Source organism: Peromyscus eremicus, chromosome 19, assembly GCF_949786415.1.
Source record: "Peromyscus eremicus chromosome 19, PerEre_H2_v1, whole genome shotgun sequence".
In the NCBI taxonomy this organism is placed as follows: domain Eukaryota; kingdom Metazoa; phylum Chordata; class Mammalia; order Rodentia; family Cricetidae; genus Peromyscus; species Peromyscus eremicus.
Genome location: NC_081435.1, coordinates 76,426,854 through 76,448,962, shown reverse-complemented (window position 1 = coordinate 76,448,962; position 22,109 = coordinate 76,426,854). Strand labels below are relative to the sequence as shown.

The following is a 22,109-nucleotide window of genomic DNA, read 5'->3' as shown; positions in this document are numbered from 1 at the left end:
TCAACATATTTGAACCATCATAAAATATTAAATTGAGCTGATATTTGTATTCAATGGAACATTGGAACACTGTGTTTATTGATCATATACATTCAATTCAATTTCTTATCAGAATCATGTGTGACCTTTAAAACTGTATTTGTACAAGCCAGTTTTTTTAACAAAGTAGAGGTAAATATGCATGTTTTTCAGAAGTGTTAACCAAGGCTGTGCTAAGAGCATTTCTTTCTGTTTTGTATATGGCTGCCCTTTATTAGTCAATGATGTCTCTGTATGCACTGTGGAAGTGTATTAACATACTTAGTTCCTTTTTACTTTAACAATAACCCTAAGTTTGAAACATTCTTTCCCCCTGACTAATTTAAGGGCACATGCCTAGAGGGCTTGGTGGTGTGTCTAAATTTTGTGTGTCTAACAAGATGAAAACTGGAATTTCAAGTACATTTGTTAAATCCAAAGCCCATGTTTGGGAGATCATTAAAATTATTTTCTATGCATCATTTGAAATGTTTAAAATGGTAAGCTAACACAGAATATTTGTATCTGACTATTCTTTTTGGATAATGTTAGAACCACAACTCCTACAATAAGAAGAAGTGTTACTATGTGTACCTTTGCCAAGTATAGTGAATAGTGCCTAGTAAGATAAAGTAGCCTAAAAGCAGGATAGGATCTGGTGGAGAATTTTCTGTACACTAAAACTTTGGCCCATCTTGTTAAATTCCCCCCTCAATTTCATGTACTACCCTTCTTCATTAGCTGAGCACTAAATAATCTGAAGTTGTGTGACGAGTCAATAAAAGAGCTACGATAAAAATACAAAAGCTTCACCATTTTTTCACAATCTAGTCTTTTTTTTATATGTTACAACTTTGCATATATATTGTTATTATTAGGGGAGGAACTCATGAGTTTCTAAGCCTCCCTGAGGGATTACTGCCCCTGTATGTTTTTCTGAGAGAGAGGGTGCCATTTTTTTTTCACTTCTGTAGCCATTGGTAATTTGCCCTTGCTCCAGTAAATAACTTCCCACCCATGCTGAGAAAAGAAACTAATTAAGCTTAATGAGTCTCACATTCAAAAAAGGCATGCAAATAGAAAGGGATTTGCTGGGAAGAAAGATTTCAGCAGAAGAATGATAGAGATGAGAAAGAGAAATGGGTAGGGTAAAAACGACTAAAATTCATTAATTGGAGCTAAACAAATCGTATTCTGATCCCCATTGTAATCATTAACACAGTTTCATTTTGGAAGTGGGCATTGGTAAAGATCTAACAAAGAACTACAGTGTCATGTGCTAAACACAATGTACCAAAGCACACCAATACAGTTCTAAAGAAACTGAGCAGTTCTTCATTTACAGTTATACAGCTATTAGCCCTTCACTAAGGAAGATATAGCTAATCCCAGAGATGGGAAGACATGCTGTTGTGTGTTGGAGCTCAACATCATTCTTGATGTATTTTTAAAAGCTATAGTAGAAGATCTAAGAAAGATAGCAGGAGCAGTGGGAATAAGTGTTCACATTGTTATTCTACTTATTTTGCTATAGTGGGGAAATTCATTTGTGATTGCTCTGAGAGTGCCTTTTAACATGAAAAATACTGTCTTTCAATGAGTAAGAAACAATGTTCCTGGGAATAATTTGAAAGAATTACACTGTATGTCTTCTACTAGCAAAAAAAAAAAGGATTGTGACAACTGTGGACTTTGAATAAAGACACAGAGTAGAAACACACTGACTGAGATTTCTGAAATTGCCTCTGATGAAATTTCTCCTCATGCTAGTGGAGAAATTTTCTCCAGGAAATAAAATATGCTAAATTTAGAAATTAAAGAGTTGAGGAAATTTCAAATTACCAAGCAAGTTCAATTACTAGAAAGCAAAAAAAAAAAAATGTATTTTACTTCTTTCCTTTTCAACATACCTAAGGAGAACATGTAAAATTGAGATGCCAATCTAAAAGCTTGGTATTGATTATTTCTATATAATGTTCAAAAACAATAAAGTCAGCTTATGTAATTAATGGTAATTTTAAATGCTAAAACTAAAGATTCAGAAAGACATGTATTCAAGCCTTGACCTGCCTCTTAGGTTCACCAAAAATGAACATAATAGTACTTGTTTAAAAATAGTAGTTTTCAGTATTAAATGTGTATCTAAATTTTAAAATATATTTTATGTAATAAATATTTAGTATATTCTAGCTACTATAAAACCAGGGAATTGGATATGCCCAGTATAAAACTATATTTCTTACTATTTTCTAAATTATATTATGACCATTTGTTGAAAATCCTGAAGTTGTGTAAGATAACTATAAATTTTTTTTATTCAAAGCTAGAAAACTAGCAGTATGTATCTATTTCACTTAACCTGATAAATTCACACTGCAGTGGAATATGAAATAAAGAATGCCATCATGCATGCAGTATTGACAACCAAATGATTACTTATATTAAAGATGATTAAAACCAACAGATTAACACATTTAATTTTACATGATACATTGTTTTTAATTGTGCTGCAATTTCTACTAGTCACACACTTCTCCTTTAAAGAAGTTACTCTGAAGTAAATGGAGTTTTGCAAACTCATTCCTAATGGATTAGTTGAATAGATAAAACCTCAAGTGCCAGTAAACTCATAGGAAAGGGTGGATAATCAGATTCCTTTATTTGTTTCAGATTTTCAGACGATGCTGGTTGGTTTTTAAGAAGGCTTCTAGCAAGGGACCTAGAAGGCTAGAAAAATTTCCAGATGAAAAGGCAGCTTATTTCAGAAACTTTCACAAGGTAAGTCACACTTGTAGAGGTTCCTGGGGAACAGCTGGGATCTTGACAACTTGTGGAGACATTTCTTTGATGGATGAAATCTACAGAGGGAAAAATTCATGGCCAGGATAAAACACTCCTGTTCTGATAAAATGCAAAAGTTATTTTTCTTCCTTATCTTAATCATCTGCTGTAAATCCCAGCTATACTTCTGCAAAATGAAAAGCTCATTTTTATGGTGACTTTGCAAAATTAGATGAGTCATAACTCAACTTAATCCATTCTAAGGTGCTGAGTGGGCACTTTTCCTCTGTTCAGGTTAATTGTGCATTTGCTACTCTGATTTAAACTATAGGCAGTATTTAGGAAGTGACATTTATCAGACAAGCTTTAGCAGTGTTAGTGACACTGTTAATACAGATAGCATTAGCTGTTTACTCAGCACATTAACAAGAAATAATCATTAAATATGCTGGTAGATTGATGTTGCATAAATTCCAGGAGTGAAATATCAGCTCCATTATAACTAAAAGAATACAGCATGTGACCTTCAAATAGCCATAGACACATGGCCTGAACTTATCTTTGAGGATAATTTCAAACCACTGCATCCAGAACTGTGGAATAGTACAGCCTGCATACGACTGCCTGAATAAGCTCAATACAGACTCTAATTCCTCATTAGCAACTTACACAGTGATTCATAGAGAATAAACTACCTCAGATGATATAATGAATTTGTGGTATTTTATTTTACATGATATTGTTTTATTTTACCCCATTTTGTTAATTATATATTATTAATATTAATGAACTATATAACCTAACTATAAAATAACTACCAGCCATATATATTGTGTCTAAATCTGATCGTATAGCACAAAACTGAAGTTGTTGTAACACTTTGTGAAGTCTTTTACATATTAATATAGATCTACCACTAGAAAAAGCAAGTTTGGTTTTCTGTTCAGTAATTTACTAGCTCATGGACATTTTGGTTTTCTCATTAGTGAATGGATTTTAACAGTTATATTGCATGTCTCTAATGATAATTTGGAATGCTATATAATAAAATGGCCAACATAATTCTGCCTGTTTTGATCATATAAGAAAGGATTTGCATTCTAAAATTTTATTGGTATTATATATCATGAACATCGGTTATGTTTTTTAAATAACTTTAAAACAGACTTATGAATAAGTGCCAAGCAGTGAATTAAATATAAAGCCATGATGTTTACTTTTATTTTTTTTTTCATTTTACACAACAACTACAGTTCCCCCTCCTTCCTCACATGGATCACCCTAGGAAGAGAAAATTGATAAGATCTCCTGGGTAAACTGTGGGGGGAGAAATGGGGGATGAGAACATGTTTGTTTTTATGTTTTTAGAAAGAGTCTTACTATTTAGCCCAGGATGGTCTCAAATGCGTGGCAATCTTCCTATCTCAGGTTCTAGTTGCAGGGATCATAGAATTGAACCATTATACCCAACTCACATTTTTCTTAGAGGAAAATTTGTGGAGGGCTAAACATATATGTTCTATGCAATTCTGGTTAGAGCTGTGAGTGGTGATTTGAGTAACACATCTCCCATAGTCTTGATTTTTTTAAGTATTTGGGTTCTAGTTGGTGGCACTGTTTTGGGAGTCTATGGTGGTTTTAGTGAAAATGGTCCCAATAGGTTCATAGGGAGTGGCATTATTTGAAAGAATTAGGATATGTGGCTTTGTCAGAGGAAATGTGTCACTAGGGGTGGGCTTTGAGGTTTCAGAAACTCAAGCCAGGACCAGTGTCTCTCTTCCTGCTGACTGCCAGATGTAGAACTCTCAGCTCCTTCTCCAGCACTTTGTCTGCCTGCATGCTGCCATGCCTTCCACCATGATAATGGATTAAACTTCTAAACTGTAAGACATCTCTAGTTAAATGTTTCCTTTTATAAGAGTTGCCATGGTCATGGTGTCTTTTCACAGCAATAGAAACCTAACTAAGACATATCTTAGGGGATATGGCCTTATTGGAAAAGATATGTGATTGGAGTTCGACTTTTAGAGTTAAAGACTTACCATTTCCTGTTCACTCTCTCTGTTTTTCGCTTGGAGTTCAAGATGTATGCTCTTAGCTTCCATCTCTATCTACCATGTCTCTGTTCCATCACCATGGACTCTAATCCCTCTGGATTCATAGGCCCAAATAAAGTATTTCTTCTAGAAGAGTCATGTAGCACAAATCTTAATGGCTCAGAGTTTAAGAGCACCGACTGCTCTTCCAGAGGTCCTGAGTTCAATTCCCACATGGTGGCTTACAACCATCTGTAATGAGATCTGGCGCCCTCTTCTGTATATATAATAAATAAATAAATCTTTTTTTAAAAAAAAAGGTCTTATTAATAAAAACAAACTTGGAGCCAGCTATTGGAGTGAACACTGAAAGATCAGAGAGACAGAACAGGCCACAGCTAACCTCATCTTGCCAACTGCTCAGCTGATCCTGTTTCCTCAAACTGGAAGCCTCTGAGTCCTCATCCGGAATGAATCTCAGCTGAACTGCTGCTAAAAGCCTAAAAACTTAACCCGTTCTAGTTCCTGGTTTTCATGCCATATGTACCTTTCTTCTTCCCACCATCACTTCCTGGGATTAAAGGCATATGTCACCATGCCTGGCTGTTTCCAGTGTGGCTTTGAACTCACAGAGATCCGTATGGATCTCTGCCTCCATAAGTTTATTAGGGTGCACAATATATTGGGGAACACAATATCACCCCAGAGTCATGATGTTTTATCAAACCAATAGAAGAGTAGCTAGTGCAACCTACCTGCAGAGCAGTGCCACTCACTAACCGAAACTCCAGTCAGTACAATGGTTTCTTTTCTCTCCTAAATAAAGCAAGCAAAATGCTTTGACATTATTTTATGCTTGAGCTTATCCATTTTTTATGAAAAAAATTCATCTTCTCTAGGGTTTCAACTGCTTATATAGACTGGTAATTTGGATACAAATACGTATTGAATGTCTGCTCTATTCCAAGTACTATACTCATGCCTGGGGATGTAAGGTTGTGTAAGACAAAGCTATTGTCTCCCTAAAGCTTGAGTCTTACTGTAGACAAAATGCATATACACATAACATAGCAAGGAGAGCTAAAGAAGTATTTATTTCCCATAATTTGGAATTCAAGTAAATTTCATAACAAAGATGACACTTGGATGATTAAAGTAATGGGAGTGATGTCTCTATCACTTACTGAGAAGTGGTCATCTCTAAAAGGCATCTAAATCAGTTCTCCTTTCTCCCTGCTTATCTTGTTGTTTTGTTTTACTTGTTTATTATGTTTGTGGTCCACATATATGCTTTGTTACATATATGTAGCCATATCCTGAGTTCATTTAGTATTGCTCACATGTATTTGTGATTGAGGCTGACTTTTGGGGATTGGATAAATTACCAGGTGCTTGTTGCTGGAACAGACTGAGTCTCTCTCTCTTAGCAGTCATTAATTGCTCATAATTCTCCATCTTAGGGGTGGGGCGTTGTTTTATTTTTGAGACTGTGTTTTATTATGTAGCCCAGGCTGGTCGTGAACTTGGAATCCTCTCAATTCAGCTACTCAGGTGCAGGAATTACAGTCATGAATCATCACACCTGACATTCCTCATTTTATATAAGCGGACTGTTCCAACTTTAATCTCTCTTTATACTATAGTGGCAATCATGTGCTCTCTATAAGAGTGCTCAGGGATAAAGAACATGCTCGCTATGATTTGTCTTGGATGCAGCCTATTGAAATCTCTTCATTTCCATTGTGAACAGTTAGTTTGGAAGAAATTTTCAGTCTTTGAGCTATCTTGTCTATCTGCCTGACCTAGAATTCAAACTCATTATGTGCCTGATTTTCTAGACCTTATTAAATATGTACTATTGTTTTCTGTACTGGGGATTCAGTGGTGGAGAAAAATTATTAAACACTACATCTGTTTACCATTGGTCTTAAGCTTAAATGACTAGGAAAGTATTATGGAAATAAAGTATTTTTACTGTTAAAGAAAATCAGAATAAAAGATAAACTGCTATAGCTTGATGTGATGAAGATGGAGCATTAGAAAGAGCAGTCCTTAAGAATTTCAAAGATGAAGTGGAAGATCATTCCATTAACAAAGACAAAAACACCTGTCACAAGAAATTGAGGTAGAGATACTTGGTATGCCTAAAGATCAAAAAGAGTGTTTGGGCCAAAGCGTGGGATAAGAAGTTAAAAACAAACAAATAAACAAAAAAAACAACTGATATATATTCCACATGTGATGGAAATGTATAAAAGAAATTTAAACAGGAAAGTGTATCATATAACTATTGTGTTCAAATGCCCAGTTTTCCTTCCATTTCCTACATACAACAGTAATCCCTAACTTTATAATCCTTCCACAAATATCAAAATACAAAATAAAATAGGTACAACGTTGGTCTCTTAACAAAAGTACTTTGTTTGTAAGGGAGAATCAAATGTCCCCCTTTCCACCAGTGGCAGCTGCAGTTATAGGGTCAACAGTAATGGCCCTGGACACTGCAGACTCACTCTCACAGGAGCGCTAGAGAGGCTAGGGAAAACAGCTGGCACTGGTCATGTTGGGCTATCAGAGAGTAAGAAAGACACACTTTAAAAGACAAAGTAGGAGAAAGATACTTAAAGTCACTCACATGCTCTGTACAGGGCCATGGGTGACAGTGAGCTAGACAGGATCTGGCAAACTAGGCTTACCTCATTGCTGAGGCCTGAGTGCATGAGCCACAGATCACCACAGGTATAGCGTTTGACAATACAGTCTAAGGAAATAAATCACAGCAAAACACTATCAAAGCAAAAAAAAAAAACAAAACCATAACACAGTGTTTACTCATGACACTCACTATGTTCATGATAAAATTCTAAATGCTGTAGGGCCAGAACTGTGGAAAGGAGACACCATGCAGTGAGAGAGGGAAAAAAATCAACAAGTGAGAAACCTGAAATGACACAATTTCTGAATTGTCCAACAGGAATTTTAGATTTTATATTTTATTTAACTATTTTCTTTTACAATAATTGTCCCTTGTATTTATTCATTTCCGTGTTTTAATTGAGATAGAATTGTATCCCTTTCACCCTTCAGCATCTTTGTATTCTCCAGCTCCTACCAACTGTCTCCCCTCAAATTCCTCAAATTCCTCGCATGCCCCACTTCAAATTGATAGCCTCTTTCTTTCTGATTATCTTTGTCAGTAGTATCCCAATGCCAAACAAGACAAATACTTAAAAAAAAAAAAACTACTAACCTTTCTATAAATCCCAAAATTTCTTAGCAAACTATTAACAAATCTAAAAAATATATGAAAACAATAAGCCATCATTAATAGCAGATTGTTTTGTTTGAAATTTAATGGAATGATTATCAATAAAAGATGAAAATATCATAGGACCATTTAGAGCAATACAGAAAAAAGCATTTGTTAAAATTCAACCTGCATTGACTATGCATAGCTCTCAATAAACCAAAAATAGAACAAACTTTAACAATTAGGAAAAGAGCTTCTAACAAGAATTTCCCAAAGAAAAGGAAAAAAGCTTTCTATTCTTAGATGTCATAATTATTTGTTGTAAATGCTTGTTACACTAGAAATACCAGAACCAATGAATGCAGTGAACAATAGGCATGGAAATTTAGTATGTAAAAATCAATTGCATTTTTCACATTGTGGCAGATGACAGTTGGCAAATTGCATTGTTAAAAAGAGCTGAATTAATGTTAGTGCCACCAAATAATAAGTGAATTTATAAAACCGCATATAAAATCCTCTGTGCTGAAAATTATGGAAAGTAACTTAGAATGAAGGATTGAAGACATGTATACAACAAAATGTTGAAGTTTGTGTGTTAAGACTCCTCCGTGTTACTAAGCTGTCACTGTCTCAAAATTGACACATAGCCCACATAATTCTAATCAAAATTTTAGGTTATTTTTGTAGATACTGACAGGATAACTTCATATAGAATTGTATATAACATAAGTTAACCAAAGCAAACAATGCAGAAGAGCAAAGTTGAAGTTACTGAAGTTGTTAAGACATTCTAAAATTACAGAAAGCATGGCCATTTGTTATAAGCGATGGGCTGTAAACAGAAACCAATGAAAGTTAATGGAAAAGGTCAGCAGCAAATCCAAGCCTGTGTGATCAATACATTCATATAATCAGTAAATACAAGTCAACAGGGAACATTTTTCTTCAACAATCAACTGAACATTAAGTGAAAAACACTACCTCACAAGACAAAAGTCCAAACTCAAAGCTGATTACTGTTCTCACTTATACAGTCAAAGTGTAAAATTGACAGAATTAAGCACAAGAGAATATTGTTTTATAAGCAAAAATGCTATAAGTAAAATATTTTAGGAACAGTAAAAATTATTTAGAGTTCAATTTAAACTTTATCATAATTTAAAATAATTTCCCTTCAAATCACCCAATTTTTTATAAAGACGGGTTACTAAATAGAAGAAGAATTTTACAAAGCATATAGAGGACAAAATATATCAAGGCTATATAAATATCACAACTCAAGAAAGTAAACAACCAGCATTTAAAAAATGAAGACAACATGTGAACTTGTAATCATACACTTCCTAACATAAGGTACACACAAACAGAAGATAAATACATGAAGCAGGAGGAATCATCCTTAGTTATCTGTCAAGACCAAACCAAGAGGAAAAACCATTTTGTATCCATTAAAATGGCCAAAGGAAAAACTCTAGAAATATCTAAAATTGGTGAAAATGTAGAGCAGCTAGGATTCATATATGGTGATTGATATATATCAATTATGAAATTGTACAACCAATATTGTAGTTTTACTAAGAAAGGTTATAGGTAATCAGCCATCTAACTTTTAGAAGTTTATTCAATAAAAGTGAAAACCTATTTCACATAAATACCTGTAGGAATGTTCACTATTTGTAAAAGAAGTTGGGAATGATCTAAATGTAAATATATGAAACACAAATCTCTGAAATACTACAGAACAGAAAATAAAATCATACTTATGTACAAAATATCAAGTAAACATTAGGCTTAGTAGGCTGAATTAAAGAAGTCAGACCTAAGTTAATACTTCTTATAATGGATTCTTACAGATTTATAGTAACAAAATATTATCAGTTATGTAGCTTTGTGGATTAGTAGAGTAGATCTAGTGGTAGGGAATGGACTGCAAATGTTATAATAGTCTGAACTGTTTTAGAGGAGAGGGAATATGAAAATAGTTTTTATTTTATGACGATAATTGTTCCAAGTTTATACATGTTTAAAGACCTTGAGTTGTTTACTTTACAAGAATGAATTTTGATGTGTGAATTGTTGTCCAATAAACAGCAAAAAGGCTACCCTAAAAATAAATTATTGAGGAAGATAAAGATTTCTAACCACACTACATATTGAGATTGTCATAGTCACTTTTCTATTGCTGTGAAGAATCACCGTAACCAAGTCAAGTATAGAAAAAGGAGTTTATTGAGATTTAACAGTTTCAGAAGGTTAGAGTCCATGACCATCACGCCATGGGAGCAATGCCTGAGTTTATACATGTAGACACAGCAACCATGAGTCAGAAGAGAGAAAGACTTAACTAGGAATGGCATGGGCTTTTGAAACTCAAAGCCCAACCTCAGTGACAGACTTCCTCCAACAAGGCCACACCTCCTAATCCTTTCCAAATAGCATCATCATCTGGGAACCAATCATTAAAATATTTGACTCTATGGGGGCCATTGTCATTTAAACTACCATGGGGATATACTACAAATTCTAGAATACAGCTTCCTTACATAGTACTTGTCTCAATTTCAAATAGCCATTTAGCAATCAATATATTTTATTTTCCTTTTGTTTCTTGTGATAAATTAATATTAGAATATCACCTACAACAGTGGACAGTATTCACTTATAGACCAAATGTTGAGTATGCAGTGAAAGCAAGTGATCACGGATGATTTATGGGCTTGAACATAAATAAAGTGGTTAATAATAATGCTATTTATGATAGAATGAAGCGATGAAGCCTGTTTTATCTGGTTTTAAGTAGAAATCACAAGCTTTTACTTTGTGTGTGGCAAGAAATATCTACAGAACACTCATAATTTCTAGATGTTGATTACATAAATAAGTGTAAATATGATTTTAAAGGTGTTCACTGATTATCATGACCTTGATAATAGTGGAGGATAGAACATGGGAGAAAAATCTTGAAAGAGTAAAGAAAGGGGCTGGAGAAATGGTTGAGAGCACTGCCAGCTCTGTCAGAGGACTAAAGTTTAGTTCCCAGCAACAGCATAATGGCTCACAGCTCTCTGTAACTCCAGTTCCATGGCATCAGACACCCTTTTCTGCCTCTGCAGGCGTGACAAATGGCACGTGACAAACACACAGGCGAAACACACATACACACAAAACAAAACAACAATTTTTAAAAAGAGAGGAGGGAGAAGAAGGAAAATAACCTGAAAACATCTGGAAGATTCTTAAGGAAGGATCATACAAGACATAATTCTGGAAAAACACTTAAAAATGGGAAAATACCATGAATATTAGACCATTCAAACCAAAAGAAATGAGGATCAGATGGCTAAAGCCATCGTTATAATGGCTAATATTGGTTTCCACCTCAATACACCTGGGAAAGAGAAACCTCAACTGAAAATTGTTCTTCCGTCAGACAGGCTTGTGGCCAGGCTTGTGGAATGTTTTCTTAAAGGCTGATTGATGTCTGAAGATCCAGCCACTGTGTTGTCCCTGTCCCCTAGCATGTAGGCTTGGGATTTATAAGAAAGCAAGTTGAGCAAGCAGCATTCATTCATTCTTGGTCTTTGTTTCAGTTTCTGCCTCTGGATTCCTACCTTGAGTTGCTTTCCTGACTTTCTTCCATGACAGACAGTAAAATAAAAGCCAAATAAACCCTTTCCTTCCCTAAGTGGATTTTTGGCCAGTGCTTTATCACAACAACAACAAAACAAACTCAGACTTTCATACATGTGTGGCAAGCACTTTCCTGAAGGAGTCAACTCCTCATCCTGGAAACTGTATCTTCAAGAATAACCAAACATATTTCACTTACTATACCTCCCAGATTTCAAAAACCCATTAATAATGACTCAGTGTATGTGACAGATCAAGTTTTACTTTCTCAGGACAGTGCTGTGAAGACTATGTTTTAGTGCTATATTTTCTTTACAGCATAGGCAGGGCTGGCCCATAATCTTAGTAATTTAAGAAACTCATTACAGATTTTATCTCAGTTTTTCTTTTGATTAACTGGAAACTGAAATGAGAAGTTCTGGCTGATGCCAGTCAGAAGAATAATTATAGCATGGCTCTTTGGTGCTATATCAAGGTTCATTTTCATGAGGCTATGCCTCCAGTCTAGTCACTCAGTTTAGTTTTATTTGAGCTGCATTGCCTGGTGCTCCTACTCAGCAACCTGATTCTCTCACAGCCGCATGCTTACATACTTTCATCCTTTTCTTCTTGCTATAGTCTTAACCAGCTCAATGACAGTGCTAGCTGCTTTTTTTCCCTTTGGATAATGGTTTAGCTTTCACTTCTGTATTATCCCTTTATTCTTCCATCTTGACATTTTTATCACTCAAATATAATAAATTGTCCAAGATTACCCTTTAAGTAACTGAACTGTGAATATTTTACTAACAACTTTGGTTTTTCATGGGTTAACATGAGTAAACTGTAGTGCATATTTGTCTCAAATCAATTGCTACTTTTGATGAAGAAACTACTCAGGATCCCATCTGATCATAAAACCAAGATTAATCCCAATTTCTATGTAATGGGCATTATGAATGTTATAGAAACTAACAATGCTCTTAATGCAATATATATTCCTAGGATACCATTGTGTCCAGTGTAAAAATAAGCAATGTTTCATAAGATGATATAGACAGAAGATATTCCTTCCCATGCAGCAGGGACAATAGTTGCTAACCTCCAGGCCTGCTGTAATGTATAAATGAGATACTGCACCACAAAAAAAGTATTTATGAATGTTTGGAAGGGCTGGAAACATAATTTAACTAAAGGCTTATTCCAGATAAAAAGCTAGGTGTGGTTTTACTACTTTATAATCCCAGTGCTGCAGAGGTGAAGACAGGATGATATTAGGGTCTCAGTGGCTAGCCTGCCTAGTCTGATTACCTAGCCTCAGATTTCAAAGTGAGACTGTCTCAAAAAAATGATGGAAGGATTATTGAAGAACAGTACTGAAGAAAGTGGTACTTCTGGCCACTGCATACATGTGCACTCCATGAATATGCAGCATACACATGGCATCTGCACACATATACACAGACACACACACACACACAGACACACACACACACACACACACAAATGGGGGATTTTCTCTGTCTTGTCCTGTCCCACAGCTGCTTGTAAATAGTCATCAGAGGCTAAATATTGATTACAAATTGCTTGGCCAAACAGCTCAGGCTTATTATCAACTAGCTCTTACTACTTAAATTAACCCACTTCTATTAATCTATGTATTGCCACATGGCCATGGCATTACCAGTCTGCTGGCATCTTGCTTCTTGGGCAGATGGCTGGCTTCTCCTGGACTGTATCTCTGCTTGGATTTCCCACCTGGCTCTATCCTATCCTGCCTTGCTATAGACCAAAGCAATGGCAAGAAAACATATTCACAGGATACTGAAGGACATCCCACATCATTTCCCCTTTTCTGTCTAATCAAAAAGGAAAGTTTTAACTTTAATATAGTAAAATTACATATAATAAAACAGTTATCAAGCAAGAATTTTATTTAGTCTATTCGTATTTGGCAAAATTAAAGAAAATATTATATCATCTATCCTATCATTGTGAGTCTAAAGCTTCATACCTAGTTTATCTTTTAGCATAACTAAGGAAACTATAACTGTCTCGTCTTCAACTCCATCACAGACCACAGAAGGATATAATACTACCCGAATAAATAGGAAGTGCATTGCAAGCAACTTCCAAAACTCTAGAAACGACAAAGATATCTGGCTGCCTGGACAGTCACCCAAAGTTTCTCTGCTTCATTGGAGTATCTAACTTTGGCTAACAGGTTTAGAATATTTGACTGGCTTTTCTGGAAGGATTGTCCTATCCCGTCTTGGCAGGTTTCAGCAGTCACTTTTCCTTGTGTCCTGCCTGTCCAGATTGGACAGCATGCTTATTATCAACAGTGGAAGCAGGGGCAGTTCTTTGCCCAATGGGGCAAAGAACTATGGGGCAGTTTTGTCAAGAAGAAAACAAACTCCATATGGAGTGTCTTAAGTGTCCATCATTCTCTTGGGAGTAGATTGGTGCTGCCAGGAGCAGTTGTGTCTCACATCAACAGAATTCTGTTATTAAAACATTTAAATGCCATATTCTCTAGTTATTTAAAGTGTTTGAAGATTACCTATCTATCTGAAATACATCTCTGTATACCTAGAAAACCTAACTAACATGACTATAGGTTGGACTATTATAGATAACTATTAATCTGTATTTCTTAATTACATATTACATATTTAAATGAGTTGCATAAAAATATCTTAAACAAGAGTAGAAATATACATACAGCATAATAAAATTGCCTTTAAATTTATATCAATTAACCAAAATCCATACTAATGTAAAGTATGTAAGATTAATATTTTTTTTGGATTGAAATAGATTCAATAATCTATCCTTTTATCCTATCTTTTCTATATCATATGTTTCTATATAATATCCCCCTTTCTTCTTTTAGAAAGAGAAGGACCAATAACAATTTGTAATCAACCCTCAAAACAAATACAAACATCCATAATCTATTTGGGAATGTGGGCATAGTTTTCTATACTATTTCCTGTTGATTGGGGGTGCTGGTGATCTTTGGGGGACCCTGAGAAAATTTAGGATTATATTCAAGTCCTGACAGGAAGACTCTGTGAGGTTAGATTATCTCAGCCAGTAGCCTTGTGGCTGTTTTTGGAGTTGGATCATCTGGGCTGTTTTTATTGTTGTCTGGCCCCCTTGTTCTGAAAATATATAAATTTTTATAGTCAACATTTATATCTGTATTAATACAAATATAAACTGTGCATTGTACACAAGCCAGTTAAAGATAATTTTTGTTTTATGTCTGAGCAGGTATAATACATGTTATGTGTATTGTAGTTACTTTAGGTTTATTTATCTATGTCTGTAGTCAGGATTTCAGGGGGTCTTCCTCGGTCAAATCTGATTACCTTTAACTTGGAATGAATCCATAACCTCTCATTTCCAGTGGAAACAAAAACATAACCTCTCCCCCAAAGTGGCATACCTTTTCACTTAAATTTTGAAGTCAGGATATTTTTTAAATATGTATGTTGATTTAATCCAGCAGCTTTTATAATCAAATGTCTCATAGCAGTCAAAAATTCTAAAGACAACATAATAATATACATAATCCAGACTTTCTTTGTATTTTCCATCCTCATGGCTCTTTCTTTATATTATTTTATTTTCCTTTCTAAGGACTTTATATTATTATTTTAAATCTATATATATATATTGGTTTTATTTGAGACAGGGTTTCTCTGTGAAGCTTTGGTGCTTTTCCTGGAACTTGCTCTGTAGCTCAAGCTGGCCTTGAACTCACAGAGATCTGCCTAACTCTGCCTTCCGAGTGCTGGGATTAAAGGCATGTGCCGCCACTGCCCAGCTAAATCTGTATTTTAATTTGAGGCTGTATATATATTTTCTCTTTTCTGTATCAAGCCTAGTAATCTTTTAAACATACCATGACCCATTTAGAGGCCTTTCTGTATGAATTTGTTTCTGTTATGTAGCTTTAACCCTTAAAACCTTAACCTGCCTGGAATGTATTGCCAGAGCTTGTGCTGATAGCTTAAGCCAACAGGCAGTCACTGGGAGAAGCCTTTCTGTGCTGTGGCCCCTGTGAGAGACTGGCTTGGCTCATGGCAGCTGATGGCCAGCTCCATTTTGCAGGCACCACAGCTGGCGTGAGAGACTAGGAAACCCAGTGTGGGTCCGTTTCTGTGCATTAGAACCTTTTAAAAGCTTTCTCAGATCTTATGTGGATATACAGGCACCATTTGTTGGGTGCCATTTGTAAATGGAGGCTTTTCTCTGTCATGCCCTGTCCCATGGTCTCTTATAAATAATCATTCAGAGACTTAATATTAATTACAAACTGCTTGGCCAAGCTCAGGCTTATTACTTACTAGCTCTTACTACTTAAATTAACCTGTTTCTATTAATCTATGTATTGCTGTGTTGTAGAATATTATTTTAAGGTGTGTTACTTTTGTTTATGTTGCATTTGTTTAACTCTGTGAAATTGTGTTACTTTGCCTGTCTAAAACACCTGATGGTCTAATAAAGAACTGAATGGCCAATAACAAGGCAGGAGAAAGGATAGGTGGGGCTAGCAGGCAGAGAAAATATATAGGAGAAATCTGGGAGAGAAAAAAAAGGAGGATGACCAAGGGGCCAGCCACCCATCTACACAGCTAGCCACGGAGTAAGAGTAAGCTTTTCAGAAGTAATAGAACAGGAAAAGCCCAGAGGCAAAAGGTAGGTGGGATAATTTAATGTTGGGAAAAGCTTGCAAGAAATAAGCCAAGCTACAGCCGACAATTTATAATTAAGAATAAGCCTCCATATGTGATTTATTTGGGAGCTTGGTGGCAGGCCCCTAAAAAGAGAAAAAGGAAACAGCAACATTGCCACATGGCCATGGAGTTACTGGTCTGCTGCCATCTTGCTCCTTGGGCAGCTGGCTGCCTTCTCCGAGACTCTACCCTTCTTCTCCTGTATTTCTGCTTGGATTTCTCGCCTGGCTCTATCCTGCCTTGCCATAGGCCAAAGCAGGTTCTTTATTAACCAATGGTAATAAAACATATTCACAGCATACAGAGGGACACCCCACAACACACACACACACACACACACACACACACACACACACACACACACACACATTGAAGTAGACCTTAAATGGTAAGACATAATAACTAATTATTGTTTTAACATTTTGCAACCTAGGGAGGAAAAGATTTATAAATAGTTAACTGTAATCAATGATGATGGGCAGAGTGCAACAGTTAATTCCATCTCTGATAATTAGAAGTTAATAAGAAAGAATTGGATATATGAGGACTTCCTTAAATATCACTGTGTTTTCAAAAAGCAAAGTGATGGAGAAAATGCATTATATGGAGGAACGTGTATGGATATGAGTATTGAAATTACATTATCATTAGACTGGGAAAGAGTTTGGTTAGTTTAGTGCTGGTAAGCCTTCCACAAAGAGCTGGCATGTAGAAAGATGACCACAAAGAGGGATCATAAAGACATTGCACAGAAGCTGAGGTTTTATCTTCTAAGCCACAGAGAGGTTTGGAAAAGCTTTAAACAGCTTGTAATTTTCTCAGATATGTTCTGTTTGTTAATTCTTAAGTTTTTTAAACTACAAAATAGTTATTTTGACTTTCTCTAAAATCTACAATCATGCTTAATAGCCATAAATTAAAATAATAAATCAAATGAACAAAATGTTTCTAACCTAAGTGAAGAGTTACTAAAAATAAGCTAAGGATACAACTATTTCTTTATCAACTTTGACTGTGTGCTATGCCCTGTCTGAAATATGCTTACAAGAATTAATGGTCTCATTTAGACATTTGATATGTTTACTATAAAAGACATCTTGCTGCATAAATCAATTTTATATGAAGCAATTTTAAAATGGTATATACTTTTTAAACTTAGTAGAAAGAAATTTGAATTTCAAATCACTAGCTACTGAGGAAGTTATTAAAAATGCATTAGGGTTGAGAATGTGGCTGTATATAATTGTCATAATAGATATTCAAAACAAATTTATCCTAGATGAAAACTGAACAAGAGCAATTTACGTAGGACCAGCTAATAAATTTCCCTTAATTTTCTGAACAGATGACAAAGAAACTAAAGATATTTTAATGAAAGAAACATGAATGCTGTCCTTAGGGAGAAAACATCAATAAAATCCCTTGAAAAGATGAATGGAGGTGGATGTCATGAAGTTTCAGAGATGAAAACTGTAGGATGTTAGAAAAACGATATTTGAATAGGTAGTAATCTCATATTTATCTCTACGTGTTCCATTGCTAGAGAATGAACTCAGGGTCTTGTGCATGATAGCCAAGTGCTCTTGCCACTGAACCATATGCCCAGTCTTAACATCGTTTTTAAATCTCCATCACCTGTTATTGAAAATATTGTTTCTCTTTACCCCCTCCTCCTTGGTACAGGATATTCATTTCGTTTAAAACAAACATCTGAAGAAACCAGGAAAAGGTGAAGGCTGCCTTGTAAGAAGTTTCTGCCATTACAATTTACCCTTAAAATCAAACTTACGTTTTGTGTAGACACAGTATATGTGTTAACTTTCTCATTTTGATGTCATGAAGACAGGATCTATGTTTGCATGATTGTATTCTTGATATAATGTGGACTGTGTTCAATGGCTTAGTGTGCCTTGATTCCTGAAAGAAATTCAAGAGTGAGCATCATTTTTATGAGTAAAATCTTGTATAACTTTATCCTCTTTCACACTAATACATTCTTTTATCTGCAAGCAGTTTTCACTTATTGAACAAGAATAGCTATTAACACCCTGGTTCTGAGAGAGACAAAGTCCACCTATCATCCTGGGCTGTTTTATTGACTCTATTATTGACTGTCTTCATATTATTTCCACGTGTTAGTTACTTTGGGAACACTCATGAAAATGAGTGTGGAAAATTAGTTTCATGTGGGACAAGAAAAGGGAATTGCCAATGTGTGATGGGCCATTTCTATGAAGCATCTGAGTAAATGATTCTAAGTCAAGGTTAAACAGAGGAGTCCAGGACTTTAGCTCTTAGATGGAGGAGACCAGAACAGATCTTGCAAAGTTGTAACCTAAGGATATTAGGAAGCTTCCAGAGCTCAGTTTGAACCTTGTAGTATTTGATTTAATGCCAATTAAAATTTCACCAAATATGAGGCAGCTCCAATAAGAATTATTCCATATGAATCATGCCTGACAAATTACTTTTTAAGTGGGATATTTTACTTAACCTATCACATTACAGCAAATGTGAATCAAATTCATTGTATAATGAATTTGAACTTGACTTAGAGTATATGGCAGTGTGATTTACATTATTAAAAAATACTGGGAGTGGTTTGGGTTTTTATTTTGATGAAGGAGTTTGAGTCAAGGGCCTTTCACATGTTCATCAAGGGTTCTACTGTTGAACTACATTCTCAACCCTATTTCAGTTTTTTGTTGTTTTTTTCTAAGTAATCTGTTTTTTTCTCTTTCACATCTTATTAAAATGGTCTCTACAGAGAAAAAAAGTATATTGCCTAATTTAAATTTCCCCATCTGTAAATGTAAATAATATCTGTAGATGAATTTTTATTAAATAAAACACATGGAACCAGATATAGGGGTGAAAACCTGAGAGATCAGGGAAATAGGGAAAGCCACAGCTAACCTTACCTCACCAACTCTACAGCTTCCAAAAATGAGCTACTTCCTGTCTACCCACCCCATATGCCTTGCTGTTCTGCCTTCTCTGTCCAGCTACATCACTTCCTCTTCCTGCCCAGCTCTGTCACTTCCTGTCTGTCTTTACAGAACTCCAGACCTCCATGGTTAACTAGTGTTGGAATTTAAGGTATGTGCCACCATGCCTGCCTCTGTTCCCAGTGTGGTCTTGAACTCACAGAGATCCAGAAAGATTCCTGCCTGCCAAGTGATAGGATTAAAGGCGTGTGCTACTATTGTCTGACTTCTATATAGTGGCTGCCTTTTTCTTCTGATCTCTAGGCAAATTTTATTGGGAGACACAGTATATTGGGAGACATAGTATATCACCACAAATATCCTAGAATAAAAGTTAGTAGACAGTGTCTGTAGGACATGAAAAGTAGCAGAGTCACATTGTTCAGTTCATTTCTACTTCAGAAGATGCAAGTAAGAGATCAGGTAAAAAATTTATGCCACCTGTAAAAAAATTTTTGACACCATTTGGATAACAAAGGTAGTTCGTAATTTCAAAATAGTCATTTTGTTTGGTTGTAGGCAGAAGTTTCTCTCCCACTGGGTCCTGCAGCTGTTCAGTCCCAAATAAACATATAGAGGCTTATATTACTTGCAGACTGTTTGGCCTATGGTTCAGGCTTATCATTAACCAGCTCTTACAACTTAACTTAACCCATTCCTATGAATCTGTGTTTTGCCTCATAGCTTCATGTTACCTATTCTCTCACATTTTGCTTCTCCTGCCAGCAGCTTTAGGCATTTCCCCCTGACTCTGCCTTTCTTCTCTCTCTATCTCTCTTGGATCTCCCACCTGGCTCCATCCGGCCCTGCCGTAGGCCAACATAGCTTTATTTATTAACCAATGGGAGCAACACATATTCACAGCATACAGAAAGATATCCCAGGTAAATCATTTTACCAAAAAAACAAACAAACAAAAAAACCATAAAAGAAAAACCAAAAAAATCAAGCAAACAACAAACATACAAACAAACAAAAATGATATTCAGGACCACAATTCTGTTTAAATATTATTTCCATCATTTCTGAAGCATTTTTTTTTTTTTTTTTTACATTTCACAGATTTACATCGAATGCCTTTGATTACCATTTCAGAATATTCTTAGTGGTTTTAGTTCTTAAAATGATCCCTTTTTTATCCATCAGTCATATCAGCTTATTTTGCAATTCAGGCCCAGATAGCAGATGAAATGCTCGTGTTCCACAGAATAAATGATTCTTTTGCCTTTGTGAAATGAATGCATATCCATCCGTAGTCTACAACTGGAACATACAACGAGAATATATTATTAAATAGTACTTTAGGTACAATGGGAATATATATTTGAATAGCACCTCATTGTAAATGCCTATTTAGCGTATTTCATTCATCAAATAATAATGATGATTTGCATTTACTTTTAATAGGCTTGCTATTTGAAAACTTGTTAAAGTTAATAACTCCATAACTCCATAATAACAACAGTAAAAATTTCATTTGCCTTGGAACAATTCTTGTTTTCATTCAGAAGCAACTGCAAAACATACTTAATTGACTAGAAAATGTCAATTTCTAGAGTACTATAGGCTTTGAGATTCAGTAAAATGATGCGTTGGGTGACTAGCAGATGTTTGCATTCTTAACCTAAAATTACTGTCACATATAATTTGAAGAAATGACATACATTCTGTTATATTGTGTTGAGGAAAACTAAGTTTTTGTTAGTATATTTGGTTTTATTAATTTGGGGAAAACATTTGAGATAAATGTGCTTCAACCAGGTCAACAAGCACACACCAACGCACCTTGTACATGTTAGAAATATCTGTCATAACAGGAAAATTTTCCCAGTTCCATTTTTCTGTCTCTTTTAATCCACGCAATTTAGGTATCATGTATACTGAGAAATTTAATGTGATTTCCAGGAGTCTGCTAGTTTCTTATAGTACTTTCTATCCTATCATAAAGTTTTGTAAGGATTAACCTTCAGTATTTTATTTGCCATCTTGGAGCTAAGCTTGCCTAGTCTGATGAGCCATCAGTTTACTCCGGCTGTATTCTATCCATGAACTGATCCAATTAATATCATCCCTGTTGCACACTCGAGTTTATTATGAACTCCAAACACTGACAAGATTGGGGGTATAGTATTAAATTTCTTCTGCTAAGTAAACAATTACCATAGATGTAGGTAGAGCACCCATTTATGAACACACTATGTAGGTTGAAGCATGTCACAGTATATCTGTAAATTTCACAAGGCTGAAATTGAGTGATGAAGGAGCTCTCACTTAGTACTTCTGGAAGAAATCTTCCATGCTTTATTTTTTTCTCTGACTTTTCAGTTCTAATTTGAATACTCAGAATCAGTACATAATTATATTCTTTAGTATTTTTTTTAATTTTATTGATATAAATGTTAATTACATGAATGTGTATATGAATGCAGGTGTCCACAGAAGCCAGAGTGTCATTTCCTCCTGGAGCTATTGTTACAGCTGGTTGTGTGTCTGTCCAACAGCTGCAAGAATATTTTACAGCAAGACTCTCTAAAGATATCATTTTTATTCATGCTACCTATTCCTGTCCTTATTTCTGTAATAGGTCAAGTGGCAGCAATGCTGGTCACATCATGGTATTTTTTGCCCAATGTCAGAAACATGATTTAAACATTGAACTTGGCTATTCAATAAATAT

General features: G+C 35.2%; 1 protein-coding gene and 2 long non-coding RNA genes across 4 annotated transcripts in view; 1 reads left to right on the top strand and 2 right to left on the bottom strand.

The window, feature by feature from the left end:
- The window catches only part of Dok6 (docking protein 6), a 391,510-nt gene that overhangs the window by 132,418 nt on the left and 236,983 nt on the right, over nucleotides 1–22,109 (top strand). Inside the window, exon 2 of the mRNA XM_059246053.1 lies at nucleotides 2,689–2,796. Coding sequence (XP_059102036.1) covers nucleotides 2,689–2,796 — 108 coding nt within the window. The remainder of the gene's footprint in view (nucleotides 1–2,688; nucleotides 2,797–22,109) is intronic.
- On the bottom strand, nucleotides 2,651–5,653 carry LOC131895566 (uncharacterized). The gene is made up of 2 exons (XR_009375216.1): nucleotides 5,591–5,653; nucleotides 2,651–2,876 (listed from the first exon to the last, which is right to left on the bottom strand). It is a non-coding gene; the product is annotated as an uncharacterized LOC131895566 (long non-coding RNA).
- LOC131895564 (uncharacterized) overlaps nucleotides 20,482–22,109 on the bottom strand; it is a 119,311-nt gene continuing 117,683 nt past the window's right edge. For both annotated transcript variants that reach the window (XR_009375215.1, XR_009375214.1), the window contains one exon: nucleotides 20,482–20,695. This is a non-coding gene — a long non-coding RNA (uncharacterized LOC131895564). The remainder of the gene's footprint in view (nucleotides 20,696–22,109) is intronic.